This window comes from Chelonia mydas, chromosome 7, assembly GCF_015237465.2.
Source record: "Chelonia mydas isolate rCheMyd1 chromosome 7, rCheMyd1.pri.v2, whole genome shotgun sequence".
Taxonomy (NCBI): domain Eukaryota; kingdom Metazoa; phylum Chordata; order Testudines; family Cheloniidae; genus Chelonia; species Chelonia mydas.
Genome location: NC_057853.1, coordinates 114,762,627 through 114,785,366, shown reverse-complemented (window position 1 = coordinate 114,785,366; position 22,740 = coordinate 114,762,627). Strand labels below are relative to the sequence as shown.

The window sequence follows — 22,740 nt, the reverse complement described above, 5'->3', positions numbered from 1 at the left end:
TAGTACATATTAGTAATTTAGTATCCTGCTAACCGTATTTGTAGCTATTAGCAATGTGATAAATTACAACATTGGCCTAATTCATATAAAATTAGCCACCCTAGAAGTCATCTCTCAATTTAGTTTTTATTGTAACTGTATTAAAAATATATATATTGGGAACAACTAAAACAATTTATGGAATCTCCATCATTAGGGATTTTTAAGAGCAGGCTGGACAAACACCTGTCAGGGATGGTCTAGATATTACTTAGTCCTGCCATGAGTGCAGTGGACTGGACTACATGACCTCTCGAGGTCCCTTCCAGTTCTGTAATTCTATTCTATGATTCTATTTGCAACAATGTATATGATTAAGTATTTGTAAATGTGTGATGTCTAGTTTGTTCTTGCTAGTTCTTATTTTCGTATATGTATGTGTGTTGTATATTTATATTTTAACCATTCTTTTCCACCTGTAACTTCTGTGATAGCAAAAAGAGCGTGAGATTAAAATGAGTAAGACTCACATAATCATATTCAACTGTAGTAAAGAAATTTCATGAATCATAGAAGATTAGGGTTGGAAGAGACCTCAGGAGGCCGTCTAGTCCAACCCCCTGCTCAAAGCAGGACCAACCCCAACTAAATCATCCCAGCCAGGGCTTTGTCAAGTCGGGCCTTAAAAACCTCTAAGGAAGGAGATTCCACCACCTCCCTAGGTAACACATTCCAGTGCTTCACCACCCTCCTAGTGAAAAAGTTTTTCCTAATATCCAACCTAAACCTCCCCCACTGCAACTTGAGACCATTACTGCTTGTTCTGTCATCTGCTACCACTGAGAACAGTCTAGATCCATCCTCTTTGGAACCCCCTTTCAGGTAGTTGAAGGCTGCTATCAAATCCCCCCTCACTTTTCTCTTCTGCAGCCTAAATAAGCCCAGTTCCCTCAGCCTCTCCTCGTAAGTCATGTGCCCCAGCCCCCTAATCATTTTTGTTGTCCTCTGCTGGACTCTCTCCAATTTGTCCACATCCTTTCTGTAGTTGGGGGCCCAAAACTGGATGCAGTACTCCAGATGTGGCCTCACCAGTGCCGAATAAAGGGGAATAATCACGTCCCTTGGTCTGCTGGCAGTGCTCCTACTAATGCAGCCCAGTATGCCATTAGCCTTCTTGACAACGTGGGCACACTGTTGACTCATATATCCAGCTTCTCATCCACTGTAATCCTCAGGTCCTTTTCTGCAGAACTGCCGCTTAGCCAGTCGGTCCCCAGCCTGTAGCAGTGCCTGGGATTCTTCCGTCCTAAGTGCACAACTCTGCACTTGTCCTGGTTGAACCTCCTCAGATTTCTTTTGGCCCAATCCTCTAATTTGTCTAGGTCACTCTGGACCCTGTCCCTACCCTCCAGCAGCGTGTCTACCTCTCCCCCCAGCTTAGTGTCGTCCGCAAAATTGCTGAGGGTGCAATCCATCCCATCATCCAGATCATTAATGAAGATGTTGAACAAGACTAACCCCTGGGACACTCCGCTTGATGCCGGCTGCCAACTAGACATCAAGCCGTTGATCACTATCCGTTGAGCCCAACAATCTAGTCAGCTTTCTATCCACCTTATAGTCCATTCATCCGATCCATACTTTTTTAACTTGCTGGCAAGAATACTGTAGGAGACCATATCAAAAGCTTTGCTGAAGTCAAGTTATTCTTCGAGTGATGTTCACGTCCATTCCAATTAGATGTGCGCGTGCCGCGTGCGCAGATGTCGGAACTTTTTTCCCTTAGGAGCTCCCATCAGAGCGGCAGAGGGGCCCCTTGGAGTGGTGCCCTCATGGCGATGTCTATAGTACCCTTCTGGTCCGACCCCCCTTCAGTTCCTTCTTACCGTCCGTGGCGGCATTGGAACGTTCTCTCTCTCTCTCGCTTGCAAGTGATCCCTTAGCCTTTCAGTCTTCTAGTTAGAGTTGTTCTTAGATAGTTATCAGTTAGTTAAATACCATTGTATTCAGGTGTCTGGAAGCTAGTTCCAGCACCAGCCTTGGGCTGCGGTGCATGCCACAAGCCCCGGGTTTCAAAGCTTGCACCACGTGCCACAAGTCTATGCCTAACAGCGACCCTCGCAACTCGTGTCTCCAGTGTCTGGGAGAGGCTCATCAGGCAGAGCACTGCAAAATCTCCAAGGCCTTCAAGCCGCACACCAAGGAAGAAAGAGACTTCCTCCTTAAGCAGTTGCTTATGGAGGCTGCATTACAACCACCGGCCCCAGACCGTCTAGCACCGCCCCCAGCTTCCTCGGTGTGAAGTGCCCCGGCATCCGTGCGTGATCCGGCACCGCCTAGGCACCATAAATCATCAGCACCGACATGGCACGGCCAGCCTTGGCACTGGTCGACCTTTCCGGCACCAGCTAAGCGTCACAAGAAAGGGGAAAGAGGGTGCTCTCCCCAAAGAGCCACTAAGCAACTCAAAGAAGCTCCCAGCGCGCAAAGACAGATTGCGGGCCCGAGCCAGGAACTGGCACTGTTGACTCCAGCACCACAGGCCCTATTGAGTCCGGTACCCAGCAAATTTAGTGCCGACGAGCGTCTGGAGGAGGTCCCGGAACACCCGTCCACCCCTGACACTTTCAAGGCAGCGAAAGACCTCATTGAGCTGTTGGTGCCAAACCCCCTCCCATACAGGGAGAAGCCTCTGGCACCACCAAAGAGGGTGCTATCCAGAGGGAAGCCGGCAATGGTGTGCTGCTCGAGGTCACCATCTTGGCGCTACTCATGGCACTGTTCCTGTTCAAGCTCGTCATCCCGCTACTCCCCAGCACCCATGACCCAGAGCGAGGTTACGGCACCGGAGGCGAACCTGCCAACCTTACCTGCGGTGACTATACGCTGATCCACGATGCTATCGGTTGCCTGGCACTGGAGCACGGCACTGACAACCTCACCAGCTCTGAGTGAGAGGCATCGGTCCCGGACCCAAGACTCCAGGTACCGTTCGCGGTCCCAGGCAGGCAGGCACCACTCCACGGCACCCTACGGCCACTCAACGTTTGGCACTGCCCTGGTCCTCTCCGTCAGCATCCTACAGCTCCGAGGCCGACTCCGGTTGCTCCAGCTGTAGCAGACATCGGACTGTGGCCAGCAGAGAATCCGACTTGGCATGGCAGCCACAGTGGCCTCCTCCGGGTCAGTGGCCCTTCTGGACCCCATGGGCCTAACCATCAGCAGTAGGGCACCATATCCAGAGCCTCCAGGTCCAGGCACTCCATGCATCGCCATTCCAGGTCGCCACATAGACATGCATCAAGGTCAATGGAGAACACTCTCTCCAGGCCGCCCTGGACGCCCAAGAGCAACCAGCGATGCCAGGCCCGAGCCTGTGCCAAGCAGTGCGACACCTAAAGTGGTGTCAGCCCCGTCAGGCCCTGAGGTGACCCAGGCCTATGGGGATACACAAGAGGGTCTACATGAGGACAACCAGCAGCACTTCACTTCCTCCTCTTCCCCAGATGAGGCTGTGGTGGGTATGTCAGCCTCAGGACTGCCACCAATCGACCACAGGGCTCACCAGGAGCTGCTCCGCAGAATCACGCGCAATATGGACCTTCAGGTGGAAGAAACAGTTGAGCAGGAGGATCTGACAGTGGTCATCCTGGCTCCTGAGGGTCCCTCAAGAGTCGCCCTCCCTCGCATAAAGACCATACAGTCGAACTACATCACTATATGGCAGACCCCGGCCTCAATCACGCCGACAGCCAAGGAGGTAGAAAGGAAATACTTGGCCCCTTCCAGGGGCTACGAGTTCCTATTCTGCCATCTGACTCCCTGCTCCCTAGTTGTTTCAGCAGTCAACAAGAAGGAATGACATGGCCAACGAGCCTCAGCCCCAAAGGCCAAGGAGGCCAAATGTTTGGACCTATTCAGTAGAAAAGTCTACTCCTCCGGGGGCCTTCAGCTACACATAGCCAAGCAGCAGGCAATCCTTAATAGACATAACTTCAACTCTTGGATGGCTGTGTCCAAGTTTAAGGGTCACCTGCCCTAGGACTCGCACTCTGAGTTTGCTGCATTGCTTGAGGAAGGAAAGGTGGTAGCTAAGACTTTGCTACAAGCCTCCCTCGATTTAGCTGACTCTGCGGCCAGAACCATTGCTTCGGGGGTGGTCATGCAACGCTCAGCGTGGCTCCAGGCATCGGGCCTCCCTCCAGAGGTCCAGAACACCCACTAAGACCTCCCCTTCGAGGGCTCGGGCCTTTTCTCGGAGCAAACAGACTTCAGGCTGCACGGCCTTAAGGATTCTAGGGCCACCCTGAAGTCGCCAGGGATGCATATGCCAGCAACCCAGAGAAAGCCCTTCAGGCCTCAGCCTCCACAGCAGAGGCAGTATCAACCCCACACCAGACAGGAGCCGTATCGCAGGCGGGGCAGAAATAACAGGCATAGGCAACAAAATAATGCACCTAACCAAGGCCAGAATAAACCCCAGCCTGGAAACAAGCAAAGGTTTTGAAGGTACACTGGAGGACAGTGTACCAACCCAGTACCCGGATCCATCCTCTCGGTTTTTAAACCAGCTATCCCACTTCTACCGTGTGGGGTCCCGTAAAACATCAGACTGCTGGGTCCTACACACGGTACAGGTGGGATACTCCCTACAGTTCTCCTCCTCCCCCCCCCCCCCCCCCACCTTCCTTGTCCCTCTTCAGGGACCCTTCTCACGAGCAACTCCTTATGCAGGAGATTCGTTTGCTCCTTGAGATATGGGCAGTGGAGGAGGTTCCACAGGAGCTAAGGGGAAACGGGTTTTACTCCCATTACTTCCTAATCCCCAAGGCAAAGGCGGGTCTTCGACCCATTTTAGACCTTTATGGACTCAACAAATTTATGGTCCAACTCCGGTTCCACATGGTCTCCCTAAGCACTATCATTCCATCGCTGGATCCGGGGGATTGATACGCTGCCCTCGACATGAAAGATGCCTACTTCCATATTACCATTCATCTGGCACACTGACGCTTCCTCCGGTTTGTCATAAACCAACATCACTACCAGTTCACAGTTCTCCCATTCGGCCTGTCCACAGCTCCCCGAGTGTTCACGAAATGCATGGCGTTGGTGGCGGCCTTCCTGCGGAAAAGGCAAGTCCGAGTGTACCCGTACCTTGACGACTGCCTACTGACCAGTCGTTCCAAGGATGAGGTCCAGTCCCACGTGACAATGGTCATGGACACATTTCACAGACTGGGACTCCTCCTCAGTGTACCCAAATCGTCACTCATACCTACCCAAAGGATAGAGTTTATAGGGGCAGTCCTAGACTCGGTACAGGCAAAAGCGAGTCTTCCAGAGCCCAGGTTCCAAGCCATAGAGCAGATTGTCAAAACAATGCTTCAGTACCCCACCATGACAGTCAGGTGTTGCATGCAGCTAATAGGGCATGTGGGAGCTTGCACGTACGTGGTCAAGCATGCCCGACTGAGACTCAGGCCCATACAAGCATGGCTCGCACTATCTTACCGTGCGTACCAAGACCCGCTGGACCTTGTGGTGACGATCCCGGCAAAGGTACTAGAATCCCTGCATTGGTGGCTGGACCGACCAGTGGTCTGTGCAGCGGTCCCCTTCGCCAAGTCCCAACCTTCTCTGATGTTAGTAACAGATGCGTCAGATCTGGGCTGGGGTGCACACTTAGGGGATCTGAGGACACAAGGCTTGTGGTCGAGGGACAAGATGCCTCTCCATATCAAGAGCTCAAGGGCTGTTTGTCTGGCCTGCCAAACCTTTCACGCCACTTTGCAAGGTCACAGCGTGACAGTCCTGACAGACAACACCACCACCATGTTCTACATAAACAAACAAGACGGATCCCGCTCCTCACCTCTCTGCAGCGAGGCTCTTCTTCTCTGGGACTTTTGTATAGCCCGATCCATTCAGCTGGAAGCACCCTATCTTCCAGGAGTACAGAACGAGCTGGTGGATTGCCTCAGCAGGTCACACCACATGTACGAGTGGTCAGTCAGATCAGACATTATACAGTCAGTCTTCCAAAAGTGGGGTTATCCCCAAGTAGACCTCTTCGCCACCAAGAGCAATAGGCAGTGCCCTCAGTTCTGCTCATTCCAAAACCACAGTCTGGGCTCGATTGCCAGTGCGTTCCTTATACCATGGGGCGAGGGGCTAAAGTATGCCTTCCCTCCTATCCTGCTTGTCCACCGGGTCCTCCTCAAAATTCACAGGGACAGGGCGACTGTAATCATGGTTGCCCCATCTTGGCCGTGGCAGCATTGGTACACGACCATCCTAGAGCTGTCCGTAGATGCCCCGATAGCCCTGCCCCTCTACCCGGATCTGATCACGCAGGACCACGGGTGCCTCCTCCACCCAAACCTGCAGTCTCTACATCTCATGGCTTAGAAACCCCACGGCTAAATCCCATGGAGAGCCAGTGCTCTGAGTCAGTGAGACAGATTCTCCTTGGTAGTAGTAAACCTTCCACTAGGGCTACCTACCTGCCGAAGTGGAAAAGGTTTTCCTGCTGGTGTGAACCCAAGCGCCTTCAACTGCTGCAGGTTCCTATCCCGGTTATTTTGGAGTACCTCCTACACCTTAAGCAACAGGGTCTGTCCCTTTCCTCCGTCAGAGTGCACCTGGTTGCCGTTTCAGCTTTCCATCCAGGGGAGTCTGGGCGCTCTGTGTTTTCGAATCCCATTGTAGGGTGATTCCTCAAAGGGCTGGAGAGGGTGTTCCCGTACTGTCACCCGCCAGTCCCAGCCTGGAACCTGAACCTGGTCCTCTCCAAACTGATGAGCCCACCGTTTGAGCCCCTGGCCACTTGTTCCCTCCTCTACCTTTCTTGGAAGGTGGCGTTCCTGGTGGCCATTACTTCAGCAAGGAGGGTGTCTGAACTGAGAGCTCTCACCTCCGAACCCTCTTACACTGCGTTTCATAAGGATACGGTGCAGCTTAGACCACACCCCAAATTTCTTCCCAAGGTGGTCTCCCAATTTCACATGGGTCAGGATATTTGCTTGCTGGTGTTCTTTCCAAAACCCCACACGAGTTTGAGACACCGCAGCCTACACACGCTGGATGTCCGAAGAGCCTTGGCGTTCTACATAGAGTGCACAAAACCTTTCCACAAATCAACCCAGTTGTTCGTTGCCATAGCTGACAGAATGAAGGGCCTTCCTGTCTCTGCGCGACGCATATTGTCCTGGATCACAGACTGCATTCATACGTGCTACGAGCTGGCCAAGGTCCCAGCGCCAGCGATTGCGGCCCATTCAACCGGAATGCAGGCATCTTCAGCTGCCTTTCTGGCTCAGGTCCCCATCCAGGAGATCTGCAAACCAGCCACCTGGTCTTCAGTGCACACGTTTACAGCCCACTATGCTTTTAACCAACAGGCCAGAGATGATGCAGCGGTCAGCAGAGCTGTTCTTCAATCAATCGTTCCATGACTCCTACCCTCCTCCAATGGTAAGCTTGGCAGTCACCTAGTTGGAATGGACGTGAACAATCACTCGAAGAAGAAAGGACGTTACTTACCTCTTGTAACTGTTGTTCTTCGAGATGTGGTGGTCACATCCATTAAAATACCCACCTCTCTTCCCCTCTGTCGGAGTCAACGGCAAGAAGGAACCGAAGGGGGGTCAGGCCGGCAGCGTACTATATACACCGCCATGAGGGCGCCACTCTAGGGGGCTCCCCTGCCATCCCGACGAGAGCTGCTAAGGGGGAAAAGTTTTGATGTCCGTGCAAGCGGTGCGCGCACGCCTAATTGGAATGGACATGAACAACACATCTCGAAGAACAACAGTTACGAGAGGTAAGTAACCGTCTTACATATCACATCCACCGCTTTCTCCATATCCACAGACCCAGTTATCTCATCATAGAAGGTAAACAGGTTGGTCAGGCATGATTTTCCCTTGGTGAATCCATGTTGACTGTTCCTGATCACCTTCCTCTCCTCCAAGTGCTTCAAAATGGATTCCTTGAGGACCTGCTCCATGATTTTTCAAGGGACTGAGGTGAGGCTGACCGGTCTGTAGTTCCCCGGATTCTTCTTCTTCCCTTTTTTAAAGATGGGCACTATATTTGCCTTTTTTCAACCGTCCGGGACCTCCCCTGATCATCATGAGTTTTCAGAGATAATGGCCAATGGCTCTGCAATCACATCAGCCAACATCCTCAGATGCATTAGATCCGGACCCATGAACTTGGGCATTTCCAGCTTTTCTAAATAGTCCTTAATCAGTTCTTTCACCAATGAGATGAACTTTGTCAATAAAATCAGGTATTACTTCTGTCCACTATCTATAGTAATGCATTTGTAAATTAGATAATTAACTTAGAACCATGTATCAATTGACCATGTTTAGGAGCAAGAAGGACTTCCAATTCTGTGGTGATAATTTCTTACCTCCTTGCACACATACCTCTGATTTTTCTTTAGCATAATTGTATTTATTTCTGAATTATACAGATGGCCCTAATTATGCATAATTCTGCATGCCTTGGAAGATAAACATGGAAAATCCTCTTATTCTGACAGTGATCTCCTGTCATTATTTTTTGAGAGTGCAGCTGTTCCACAATGGTTGGGGTTATGCCCATTTCCTCACTTTTGTTCCCTATACTCTTGAAATGGTACTCCATTTTTTTCTTTTGTTATGTAGTGTAAGTGAATGTCATCTTATTGACTTGGACATTGTTTTCAGAACAAAACAACCATTCAATTTCTCCATCTCTTATTTCATAAAATTGAACTTGAGAGTAGTTTGCTTGCTGTAGAACAATCATAAACTGAAAGAATAAAATTATATTGAAGTGTAGATGGAGGAATCATACACTTCTTATTGTAGGAATTGTAATAGGTGAGGACTGAATAACTCAGACTCCATATTCCTGTAAATTACTGATGTAAATCTAGCCTGGGTTAATAGTGAAGTCCTGCTATTTTGATCGCTGTCAAGTGGCCAGTGTAAAATACGTTAGAGTATGTCTACACTATGAAATTAGGTCGAATTTATAGAAGTCGTTTTTTTTAGAAATCGGTTTTATATATTCAAGTGTGTGTGTCCCCACAGAAAATGCTCTAAGTGCATTAACTCGGCAGAGGGCTTCCACAGTACCGAGGCTAGAGTCGACTTCCGGAGCGTTGCACTGTGGGTAGCTATCCCACAGTTCCCGCAGTCTCCGCTGCCCATTGGAATTCTGGGTTGAGATCCCAATGCCTGATGGGGCTAAAACGTTGTTGCGGGTGGTTCTGGGTACATATCGTCAGGCCCCCGTTCCCTCCCTCCCTCCGTGAAAGCAAGGGCAGACAATCGTTTCGCGCTTTTTTTCCTGAGTTACCTGTGCAGACGCCATACCACGGCAAGCATGGAGCCCGCTCAGCTCACTGTCACCGTATGTCTCCTGAGTGCTGGCAGACGCGGTACTGCATTGCTACACAGTAGCAGCAACCCATTGCCTTGTGGCAGCAGACGGTACAATACGACTGGTAGCCGTCATCGTCATGTCCGAGGTGCTCCTGGCCACGTCGGCCAGGAGCGCCTGGGCAGACATGGGTGCAGGGACTAAATTTGGAGTGACTTGACCAGGTCATTCTCTTTAGTCCTGCAGTCAGTCCTATTGAACCATCTTATGGTGAGGAGGCAGGCAATATGGATTGCTAGCAGTCCTATTGCATCATCTTCTGCCGGGCAGGCAAGAGATGAGGATGGCTAGCAGTTGTATTGTACTATCTTCTGCCGAGCAGCCATGAGATGTGGATGGCATGCAGTCCTTCTGCCAGCCAAAGATGTAAAAGATAGATGGAGTGTATCAAAACAAGAAATAGACCAGATTTGTTTTGTACTCATTTGCTTCCCCCCCTCCCCCATCTAGGGGACTCATTCCTCTAGGTCACACTGCAGTCACTCACAGAGAAGGTGCAGCGAGGTAAATCTAGCCATGTATCAATCAGAGGCTAGACCAACCTGCTTGTTCCAATAAGAACAATTACTTAGGTGCACCATTTCTTATTGGAACCCTCCATGAAGTCCTGCCTGAAATACTCCTTGATGTAAAGCCACCCCCTTTGTTGATTTTACTTCCCTGTAAGCCCACCCTGTAAGCCATGTCGTCAGTCGCCCTTCCCTCCGTCAGAGCAACGGCAGACAATCGTTCCGCGCCTTTTTTCTGTGCAGACGCCATACCAAGGCAAGCATGGAGGCCGCTCAGCTCACTTTGGCAATTAGGAGCACATTAAACACCACATGCATTATCCAGCAGTATATGCAGCACCAGAACCTGGCAGAGTGTCCCCTGAAGAAAAGCACCCTATTTCAACCAGGTGACCATGAATGATATCTCACTCTCCTGAGGATAACACAGAGAGATAAAGAACGGATGTTGTTTGAACGCCAGCAAACATACACTGCAGTGCTTTGTTGTACAATGATTCCCGAGTACGTGTTACTGGCCTGGAGTGGTAAAGTGTCCTACCATGAAGGATGCAATAAGGCTGCCCTCCCCAGAAACCTTTTGCAAAGGTTTTGGGAGTACATCCAGGAGAGCCGCGAATGCCAGGGCAAATTAATCCTTTCACATGCTTGCTTTTAAACCATGTATAGTATTTTAAAAGGTACACTCACCGGAGGTCCCTTCTCCGCCTGCCGGGTCCAGGAGGCAGCCTTGGGTGGGTTCGGGGGGTACTGGCTCCAGGTCCAGGGTGAGAAACAGTTCCTGGCTGTCAGGAAAACCGGTTTCTCCGCTTGCTTGCTGTGAGCTATCTACAATCTCCTCATCATCATCTTCTTCGTCCCCAAAACCTGCTTCCGTGTTGCCTCCATCTCCATTGAAGGAGTCAAACAACACGGCTGGGGTAGTGGTGGCTGAACCCCCTAAAATGGCATGCAGCTCATCATAGAAGTGGCATGTTTGGGGCTCTGACCCGGAGCGGCCGTTCGCCTCTCTGGTTTTCTGGTAGGCTTGCCTCAGCTCCTTAAGTTTCACGCGGCACTGCTTCGGGTCCCTGTTATGGCCTCTGTCCTTCATGCCCTGGGAGATTTTGACAAAGGTTTTGGCATTTCGAAAACTGGAACGGAGTTCTGATAGCACGGATTCCTCTCCCCATACAGTGATCAGATCCCGTACCTCCCGTTCAGTCCATGCTGGAGCTCTTTTGCGATTCTGGGACTCCATCATGGTCACCTCTGCTGATGAGTTCTGCATGGTCACCTGCAGCTTGCCACGCTGGCCAAACAGGAAATGAGATTCAGTTCGTGGTTCTTTTCCTGTCTATCTGGCCAGTGCATCTGCGTTGAGAGTGCTGTCCAGAGCGGTCACAATGGAGCACTCTGGGATAGCTCCCGGAGGCCAATACCATCGAATTGTGTCCACAGTACCCCAAATTCGACCCGGCAAGGCCGATTTAAGCGCTAATCCACTTGTCAGGGGTGGAGTAAGGAAATCGATTTTAAGAGCCATTTAAGTCGAAATAAAGGGCTTCGTCATGTGGACGGGTGCAGGTTTACATCGATTTAACGCTGCTAAATTCGACCTAAAGTCCTAGTGTAGACCAGGGCTTAGTCTTGATTAAGCTCTCTGTGTAGAGAGAGGTCCCCATTTCAGTGGTGCTTTTGTTAGAATTCTCAGCAGAATGAGCAAATATTAACTAGATAAAGAGTTATCACTCTTAGGGCTGGACCCTACAGAAGAGAGCTTGGGCACCATGGTGAGAAAGGAAGAAGGAAGCTCACAATGCTTCATTGTCTATAGGTATTCTGTAAATTAGAATTTTGCGTGAGATTTTCAAACTTGCATACATGATCGAGGAGTACAAGTTCCTGAAAGTCAGTGCAATTTAGTCTTGAGTCACTTGGCATTTTTGAAAATCCCACCCTTCGCATCCAGTCACTATCAATCAGGCATTTTTCTCAAGCATTAAAATTCACTTTTATAAAAATGAATTATCATGAGATTTTAGATCAATCCATTGATTGAAATGGACAAAATGGCATTTTCAAAAGAACTTAGATATTTGGACCACAATTCACCAAAGCACTTATGTATATGCTTTAAGTGCTTTAATAAATTGGCACCTTGGTGGCTTATCTGAGATCTTATAAAATAAACAAGCAATAAATGCCTGTTGCCACTTTATATCAACAGCAATAGGTCAGTCACTGGACATCTCACCTAGTAGTTTCTTGAAGTAAGTCACCACACATAAATGTTCTGATTATTTGAATTTAATACCCAACCCACAGTATTTAAATAAGCAAATGTTTATAATATGCTTGGAAGCAAATGCTTATTAATTGAGGCAATTCCCATTTGATTATTTTTTATTTTTATTTTTTTATTCCTTCCATCCATAAAGCTTTCTTACTTATAGGTCTGTTGTCCCCAAACCTTGGGGAAAGGAAGGAACTGATATTGTAAATATTTTCTGTTACTTACTATGTCTGATTTTCTCTTTTTCCAGCCCATGCAGTTTGAGGAAGATGAGCATGCACCACCAGCCCCTCCCAATCCATTCAGCGATCTTACAGAAAAGGAACTGGATGAGTACAAGAAGACAATTGAGCGCAAGCAGCAAGGAGTGGAAGGTCAGTGGTCTAAACTGCCAAACGTTGGGGATTAATTTTGTGATGGATGCTTCTTGGAAGCTATTCTGAAATAATTAACTATATATGAAGTGGTTGAGATTTTTAATTGTAATTAGAACATGAGAACATAAGAACAGCCATACTGGGTCAAACCAAAGGTCCATCTTACCCAGTATCCTGTCTTCCGACAGTGGCCAGTGCCAGGTGCCCCAGAGGGAATGAACAGAACAGGTAATCATCAAGTGATCCATGCCCTGTCGCCCATTCCCAGCTTCTGGCAAAATTAAATCTTGGTTGGTTGTTTTAAAAAATCTACTATAATCAGTAGATTAAACATATCATATACAAAATCAGAAATGAGAAGGATATTCATCTTACTGCATATGTACTGAATCCCATTACTCTCTTTCTAATGTTGGGTCTCTTGGATATGTTGTATTGGAGGCATTTTCTTTATTGAACTGAGGAAGCTGGTGATACTAAAATGTGATATTCTTTACTATCCTAAAGAAGAGAGTTGCTAGGGAATTACAGTGTAGTAATAAACATATCCAAAAGAGAAGAAACATTTCATAGAATAATTCCAAAGCAGCTGAAATATTACACTCTATTGGTGTCATATTTCTTTGACAGATTTATTTGTAATAGTCATTCTGTCCTATTTAATTAGGGCAGCTAACAGTCAGAATATGTTTAAAGATTCCCCAGTCAAACAAACCACAAGTTAAACCAGAATATGTCTGTCATTAACTGAAGTGCTATTACTAACGATAATGAAAGGGCACTACATCGACAGCAATTAATCTAAACAACTCTCATACTTAAATATTCTAAGTATTATTATTACTATTGGTTTATTGTTTGTATTGTGGTCTCACCAAGGAGCTCTAATCATGGACCAGAACCCCATTGTGCTAGGCGCTGTACAAACACACAACAAAAGACAGTCCTGTTGCAAAGAGCTTACAGTCTAAGACAAGAGACAACCGATGGATACAGACAAACTGACGGGAGTACAAGGAAACGATGAGTCAGTATTGGTCAGCATGCTAGGCCGCTGTTTCAGTACATCACCAGCCTAATAATTATCAAGTTTGGGGGTTTTGGTTTTTGGGGTTTTTTTTTAAGACATCACAGCAGAGGAGGGACTTGAGGATACTGAGGTAGTTTAGTGGGTATTTATGGAGAGCTCCTCCCAGTTGTAAGGTGCAGCATGGGAGAAAGCACAGAGGTGCTTGTTTGAAATTTTAACCCATGGGCAATGGAGACTGACTGGAGGAAGGAGCTGACCCCTCAATTAGTGAATGAGAGGTGATCAGTCGGGTGGAATGGTGTCTAAAGAGCCTTGAAGGTGAGTACAAGTAGCTTATGTTTGAGTAGAGAAGGGGGACCGAGAGGAGGAATTGAAAGAGAGGCGATGATTCGTTTAAAGCCACAAGCTAGGAAAATAATCTCTGCAGCACCAGTCTGAATGGATATGAGTGGTGGTGTTTTTGTTAAGAAGGCTTAAAAATAAAACAAGTAACCCTGCTGGAAACTGCTTCCCTGGATTCTGTTAGAGCTCAGACAGAATTCCCCTAGGGAGTGAGCTGGCTCAGCAAGATCAAACCTTTATCTGGTAGGAGGACGGCACTATAAAATAGGCCTCGATCCTTTACAGGGACCAAGGACAGAGCCCTGTGAAACCCCCCTGGAAAGTGGGAGTGGGAATGAGAAATTAGGAAGGTAGGAGGAGAACCAAGAGAGGAGAGAGTCACAGAAGCCCAGAGGAGGACAAGATTAGGCTGGTTGACAATGTCAGTGGCAGCTTGACAGGTCAATGAGGATGGAGTACTGGTTGTGAAGATTTGGCTAGGGAGTGGTCATAAGAGACTTGGTGAGAGCAATTTCAGTGGAGTGCAAGGGATGGCGGACAGATTGGAGAAGGTCTAAGGTGGAATTAGAGGAGAGGAACAAACACACATACATCTTATATCAGGAAAAAATATGAAAAATCTCAGATCTTACAATCTGCATTGAAAGCTTTGTGCATCATAAGGCGTGTCTGTCTGAATGAATTTCCAAGGGGATTAGCTAAGGCTTTTCAGTAGTATGTTAGACACTCAAAATAATAAGAAAAAAAAATTTTACAATATACCTGAAAGATTCATTTCACTCTGGAAACTAATTTATTATTGTTGTTAATTGATACGTCTCAACAATAGAAAATTTAAAATAGTACTTTTATTTAAAAGGCTCAGCAATCAAGTTCATTTGGATTATTGTATGTTTCCAAAAGGTCAGTCCCTGCCATTAACAAAGCAGCTTTACCATGACCCCCTCAAAGCATCTGTGCTAGACTCAAACTGACACCTGATGGCAGGAGTGTTGGGGGACAAAGCAGGTGTATTAATTCTTGTAAACATGGACCCAGTTCTCCTTCCACTGAAGTCAGTGTCAAAACTCTCAGCTTCAGTGGAAGCAGGAGCAGCCCCAAAACTGTAATATTGAGACTTGAAATTTGAAGTTAAGTTTAGAAAGGAATAACTTATAATAATTTAATATAGCAGGTCAGTTAATTGCTAATTTTTATCTGAACAATTCTCTTATATGAATCTGACAATAAAAGGACAATTAAACTAAAACACAATTTAAAAGCAAATATGATATGGTCTGGTATAAATAAAACATTCTATGTGTGGAGTTTGGCTATGCCTATTTATTTCATTTGTTACTTGCTATGACATTGGGATTGACTAACTCCTAGTGACTTTTGAAATATAGAGTTGTGGGGTTTTGTCCACTTTAACTGTAGTCATCAAAATAAAAGATGGAAAAGGCCAACTAGATTCTGTCTCCCTGCAAAGGCAAGATCTTTGCATGTGCTTAGACACTCTTTCTATAATGCATAAAAATTAATCTGAAAAATCAAATTCAAATGACCTAAAAGACCAATAATAGACACTGCTGCATCAAAAATATGACGTACTCCAGTGCCAACCCCACCCCCGAAATCTAGCTGACACAAACACCGATCTTAGGGATGGGATGGGTCTTTCCTTTTAACAGCCAAGTGGGGTCTTGAAAAGGAGAGGGCATCCTCAGATCTGGGCCTGTTGGATCGATCATTTACATTATATCTGTGTGGCCACAGCACTAAGAGTCAATCCTCTTTAGAGGATGTGAGAGTACACAGAATAATCGTCAGCGCTGATCCTGTCAACCCCCGCTTTAGGTAGGATCTATTGAAGCCGTTAAGGCGAGATTGTCTCCAGAATAGTCTTCTCTCCTTATCCCCTAGTACTGTGTAGACTAGGCCTCCGTGGCATAGGAGGCACAGTTCCAGACTAAATCAATGGTATCTTCAGATCTATGTTATGTACCATTCCTGTGGGGTCCCAGCTAGATGAAGCTGAGTTCTTTGAACAAAAACACACACAAAAAGCGGGATTCTGTTCCCCTACTGTACTGAAACTCCTCTTCCAGGGAAGCCTGGTTAGGGCATAGGAATATCTTGGACACCTCAGGTGATATCTGGGTCAGGACCAGGGTTTATATTATACTAGGGCTGTCAAGGAATTAAAAAAATTAATTGCGATTAATTGCACGATTAAAAAAAAATAGAATACCATTTATTTAAATATTTTTGGATGTTTTCTACATTTTCAAATATATTGATTTCAATTACAACACAGAATACAAAGTGTACAGTGCTCACTTTATATTTATTTTTTATTACAAATATTTTCACAGTAAAAAACTAAAGAAATAGTATTTTTCAGTTCACCTAGTACAAGTACTGTAGTGCAATCTCTTTATCATGAGAATTGAACTTCTAAATGTAGAATTGTGTACCAAAAAACTGCATTCAAAAATAAAACAATGTAAAATTTTAGAACCTGCAAGTCCTACTTATTGTTCAGCCAATCGCTCAGACAAACAAGTTTGTTTACAGGAGGAGGAGGAGATAATGCTGCCCACTTCTTGTTTACAATGACACCTGAAAGTGAGAACAGGCATTTGCATGGCACTGTTGTAGCCAGCATCACAAGATATTTACATGCCAGATGCCCTAAAGATTCATATGTCCTTTCATGCTTCAACCACCATTCCAAGGGACATGCGTCCATGCTGATGATGGGTTCTGCTTGATAACAATCCAAAGCAGTGTGGACCGACACATGTTCATTTTCATTAGCTGAGTCAGGTGCCACCAGCAGCAGATTGATTTTTCTTTTTTGGTGGTTCGGTCTTTAGCTTCTGCATCAGAGTTTTGCTCTTTTAAGACTTCTGAAAGCATGCTCCACACCTCGTCCCTCTCAGATTTTGGAAGGCACTTCAGATTCTTCAACCTTGGGTCGAGTACTGTAGCTATCTTTAGAAATCTCACATTGGTACCTTCTTTGCCTTTTGTGAAATCTGCAGTGAAAGTGTTCTTAAAATGAACAACATGTGCTGGGTCATCATCTGAGAATGCTATAACATAAAATATATGGCAGAATGCGGGTAAAACAGAGCAGGGGACATAAAATTCTCCCCCAAGGAGTTCAGTCAGAATTTAATTAACACATTTTTTTAACGAGCGTCATCGCCATGGAAGCATGTCCTCTGGAATGGTGGCCGAAGCATGAAGGGGCATAGAAATGTTTAGCATATCTGGTACGTAAATACCTTGCAATGCCAGCTACAAAAGTGCCATGCAAATGCCTGTTCTCACTTTCAGGTGACATTGTAAATAAGAAGAGGGCAGCATTATCTCCTGTAAATCTGAACAAACTTGTTAGTCTTAGCGATTGGCTAAACAAGAAGTAGGACTGTGTGGACTTGTAGGTGCTAAAGTTTTCCATTGTTTTGTTTTTGAGTGCAGTTATGTAACCAAAAAAAAAAATCTACATTTGTAAGTAACTTTCACCACAGAAATTGCACTACAGTACTTGTATGAGGTGAATTATTTTTTCATGTTCTGTGTGTGTGTGTGTATTTGTGTATATACACACACACACACACATCAGATGCATGCAGTGGAAAATACAATAGGAAAATATATAAATATTTATATATTTTCCACTGCATGCATCTGATGAAGTGGGTTTTAGCCCACGAAAGCTTAAGCCCAAATAAATTTGTTAGTCTCTAAGGTGCCACAAGTACTCCTCGTTCTTTTTGCTGATACAGACTAACACGGCTACCACTCTGAAACTTGTTACTATTTCTTTTGTTTATCATTTTTACTTTATCATTACTTTACGCTTATCATTTTATCATTTTAAATATTTGTACTAAAAAATAACATATACTTTGATTTCAGTTACAACACAGAATAGAATACATATGAAAATGTAGAAAAACATCCAAAATATTTAATACATTTCAATTGGTATTCTATTGTTTAGCAGTGCGATTAAAACGGCGATTAATCCCGATTAATTTTTTTAATCCTGATTAATTTTTTGAGTTAATCACGTGAGTTAACTGCAATTAATTGACAGCCCTAAATTATACTCAGGTTTTCTTTTACATGGGTACTATTCACCATAGGGTTTTTGACCCTATGGTTCTCCACCTCTTGAATTAGTTTATGTCTACACTATGAAATTAGGTCGAATTTATAGAAGTCGTTTTTTTAGAAATCGTTTTTATATATTCGAGTGTGTGTGTCCCCACAGAAAATGCTCTAAGTGCATTAACTCGGCGGAGTGCTTCCACAGTACTGAGGCAAGCGTCGACTTCCGGAGTGTTGCACTGTGGGTAGCTATCCCACAGTTCCCAAAGTCTCCAGAAATGAGATTCAAAAGTTCACGGTTCTTTTCCTGTCTACCTGGCCAGTGCATCTGAGTTGAGAGTGCTATCCAGAGCAGTCACAATGGAGCACTCTGGGATAGTTCCCGGAGGCCAATACCATCGAATTGTGTCCACAGTACCCCAAATTCGACCCAGCAAGGCCGATTTAAGCGCTAATCCACTTGTCAGGGGTGGAGTAAGGAAATCGATTTTAAGAGCCCTTGAAGTCGGAAAAAAGGGCTTCATCGTGTGGACGGGTGCAGGTTTAAATCGATATAACGCTGCTAAATTCGACCTAAAGTCCTAGTGTAGACCAGGGCTCAGGCTATGTCTGTACTACAGTTTATGTCAGCAGAATTTATATTGCTTAGGGGTGTGAATAAAACACCCCCCTGAGCAACATAAGTTACGCTGACACAAGTGCTGGTGTGGTCAGCACTACATCCATACCTCTGCAGTGGGCATACCTCCGCGAGTGGCCGAAGTTGGTTTTATTATGCCGACAGGAGAGCTTCACCAGACACACTGTAGTGGCGCAGCTGCATCAATGCAGCTGCAGCGCCACATGTAGACATGCCCTTGGTCTCTTCAGTGAGTGGTGACAAAAAAAACAAATTATTCTCAATACAATGCAAAGTCTGGGCATAACTGCTTATTTTACAAGGTCTGCAGCAGCTTCCTCAAGGAAGCCTTGCTAGAGAAAATGAGCAAAGCACAGCTGCCTGTCATTCCTTGCATGCATTCATTTAACCACTGCAACTAATATGACTTTTCAATGCCAGGTGCTGAGAGCAATACTAGCTCAGCAGGAGATTTGCTTCTTCCTATTCTTACCTTTCTACAGCTGTATTTCTCTCCCCCTTGCCCCCCACCCTGGGTTGTTTATCACTTTCATCCTGGAGACTGCTAGAGAGCACACTATGGTCTGTACTGATGGCAGCCAAATCTCAGCGCAACAAACTATGTGCTAATTGTTCCTGTTATCTGACTGTAACAGGACAGATGCAATTCATAGGGGAAAGTAGCAGAGTTCCTTTCTCTAGTCAGATTCTTGGTGCATGTTCAGTATTCATGATCATTATTGTTCAACTGTCCTCGTCAAAGTAGTTTAAGAAGAGTAAGTAGTTCTTATTAATTAGCTAAACTGTGGAATTCACTTTCAGAGATTAAGATCCTGATCAAACATTGAAGTCCTCCTATGGAGAGAGGCCTGTGGGAGGTCGTAAGGGATTACAAAGGAATGGCTGTATGCAGTGTTGTTGTAGCCTTGTGGGTCCCAGAATATTAGAGAGGCAAGGTGGGTGAGGTAATATCTTTTACTGGGCCAACTTCTGTTGGTGAGAGAGACACGCTTGTGTATCTCACCAACAGAAGATGGTCCAGTAAAAGATATTACCTAGATTCATAGATATTTAGGTCAGAAGGGACCATTATGATCATCTAGTCTGACCTCCTGCACAACGCAGGCCACAGAATTTCACCCACCACTCCTGCGAAAGACCTTTCACCTATGTCTGAGCTTTTGAAGTCCTCAAATCGTGGTTTAAAGACTTCAAGGAGCAGAGAATCCTCCAGCAAGTGACCTGTGCCCCATGCTACAGAGTAAGGCGAAAAACCTCCAGGGCCTCTTCCAATCTGCCCTGGAGGAAAATTGCTTCCCGACCCCAAATATGGCGATCAGCTAAACCCTGAGCATATGGGCAAGATTCACTCACTCACCTTGTGTCTTTTATAGAAATGGCTGATGATTCACTGGCCACCTTTGCCAGCTTGACATAAGAAGAAATTAACCCTTATGTTAATAGCAATGGTACAGCAGTTGCCCAGGACTATTGTGATCTCTCCTCTCTCTCTCTCTCTCTCTCTCTCCCCCCTCCCCTCCCTCTCTTCCCACCCCCCACCCCTCAATACACACACACTTACTTTTGTTTGGTGCTTTGATACCCAAGTTACATAGGCTATATTTATGCTATTTATAGGGTGCCTATACTGGCGTAGAAGGACCATCAACATCTAAATCTATTGACAGTTGAGGAAAGTATATACATTTTGCTAGATTATAATTTATTCTTTTGCAGACAGAGAGGCTGCCTAGTTACTACTTAGTCTTATATTCCATTGTCATTGCAACTCATTCTACTTACTCTTACAATTTGTGGTACACGCAGAAACCCTGGTTTAATAACTTAATTATCCATCTCCATGTATTTTGCTGTGTACTGCATATAGTTAAGTGTAGTTTTATAAAAGCCCATTGAAATGAATGACAAAGCTGTTATAAATTTACCACAAAACCACAAATTTCAATTTTGAACTGCAGTTCTTTGGTTCAGATACTGTCAGGCCAGTGAATTATTTCAAGAAAATTGTGTGGTTCAGCACTAGATGCTCAAGAGAACCACTAATTGCTTGCATCATTTTTGGTGCCTTTTCTAAATACTTTAAATCTTTTTCATTATAAGGCTTTTGTATTTTTGCACATTTTCACTTTAATCTAAAATAGCGGAAATATTTTTTTAGTGAAAAACAAGTACTTGTAAAGTATGAATCTTTGCTTTTGTTTTAAATATGGGACAGCCTCCCTTAGTTGAAGTAGCTGGTTGATTGTAAAACCATTGTCATCAGTCTGACAATGAGCTTCACTAGTTCAGCCCTACTGAATTTGCCCTTGGGGAGGACCTTTCTACGACAGGAAAAGTCCCCTCTGGTAGAACCCATTTCAGTACAGCATGTCAGCGGTAGAGTGGTGGAAGCGGTTGCTAGATTTAACGTTAAAGGAGAGTTTTAAAAGTGAAGAGGAATTAAAACTAAGAACTTCTCCTTTCCTCAAATTTTGCTATTTCCCTAGCTAATCATTTCTACTTCTCCATCCTGATCGACTGCCATGGCCACAGTCCTAGTCACCTGTTCTCCACCTTTGACTACATCCTCCCCACTTCCCACCCTGCACTTTTTCTCTGCAAAATACCTTGTTAACTTCAAAGAGGAAATTGACAGGTTCCAGCATTACCTCCTGCATCCCCGCTTACCACCCTTCCATCCCATCCTATAACGCTCTCTCTTCCACCTCCCCTCTCAATGACACACACGTTTCTCATCTGTTCTCCTCTTCTACCCCTTCCATGGGCCTCAGTGACCTCATCCCATCTCCAGATCTTACCTCTGCTCCCATTCTCTCCTCAACATCCTTCCCATTGAAATGCAAGCATGCCTTAGTCTCCCTTATCCTTATCTCCACTTGCCTATACTGTATAACTACTGCCCCATCTGGCTTCTCCCCTTTATCTGTAAACTGACCATGTCATGTACAATCACAATCAGAAGTCCTTTGCCAGTCCAGCTTCTACCTTGCACTCCAATTCAGTGGCTCTCACCAAGCCTCTAATGAACTTTTCCTGGCCAAAGCAGACACAATACTCAGTCTTCACTCTCCTCAGTCTACCAGCTGCCTTCAACTAAGTTAACCATTCTTGAAATTGTATCCTCCCTCAGCTTTCATGACTGTCCTCTCCTGGTTCTCCTACCTTTAACTGCTTCTTCTGCATTTCATTAGGAGGATCTTCTTCATTCCCCACTAACCTTCTGTCGGAGTTCCACAGAGCTCTATTCTTGGCCCCCTCCTCTGGACCTTGTCTCTAGGCAATCTCATTTGTAAATTATATTAACTATCAACTCTCAGCTGACAACTCGTGTATACGTCTCCAGTCCTGTCCAGTCCTTTCGGTATACACTAAAATCACTGTCAGTCTTTCAGATGTCTCCTTGTGGAAGTCCAGATATCATCTTAAGCTAGAGGTGGCCAACACAGAGCTTTTAATCTTCTTCCCATGTCTCCCTTCCTCTCTGTCACTGTGGAAAACCTCCTTATCTCTGTCACACAGGCCTATAACCTAGGTATCCTCTTCAGCTCAACCATCTCTCTGGATCAACAGATGCAGGCAGTGTTAAAATGCTGCCAGTTCTTCCTCCCTAACATTTCTAAGCTATGACCTTTGATGTCCGTCCACACAGCTACGTCTCTTGCCCAGGCCCTGCTTATCTCACGTCTTATCTACTGCAACCTATTCCTCTCTAGCATTAATAGATGCAATCTTTCCCCACTGAGATCCGTTCATAATACTGTTGCAAAGATAATTTTCCTGGGTTGTTGCTTTGACCATGTCACTACTCTCTTTGCATTTCTTCAATGGTTCCTCCTGCTCCACTGCATCAGACACAAACTATTCATCTTCACTTTTAAGGCCCTTCATGCCCTATCCCCACTCTACCTCTTGTACGCTTTTGAGATGTCAGACTGCCTGCACTCTGCCAATGGTTCGAGCCTTCAGCACCCATTTGTTAAACTTTCAAACAAGCACCTTTGTGCTTTCTCCCTTGGTACCCTCATGCATGGGAGGTCCTT

At 45.6% G+C, this 22,740-nt stretch overlaps 1 protein-coding gene across 50 annotated transcripts in view; it reads left to right on the top strand.

Moving 5' to 3' along the window:
* ADD3 (adducin 3) overlaps positions 1–22,740 on the top strand; it is a 202,744-nt gene that overhangs the window by 169,368 nt on the left and 10,636 nt on the right. For all 50 annotated transcript variants that reach the window (XR_006292556.1, XR_006292553.1, XR_006292555.1 and 47 more), the window contains one exon: positions 12,455–12,578. Coding sequence is in view for 45 of the 50 variants with exons in the window: in XM_043552445.1 (XP_043408380.1) it covers positions 12,455–12,578 (124 nt within the window). In the remaining 5 variants the exon portion in view is untranslated. The remainder of the gene's footprint in view (positions 1–12,454; positions 12,579–22,740) is intronic.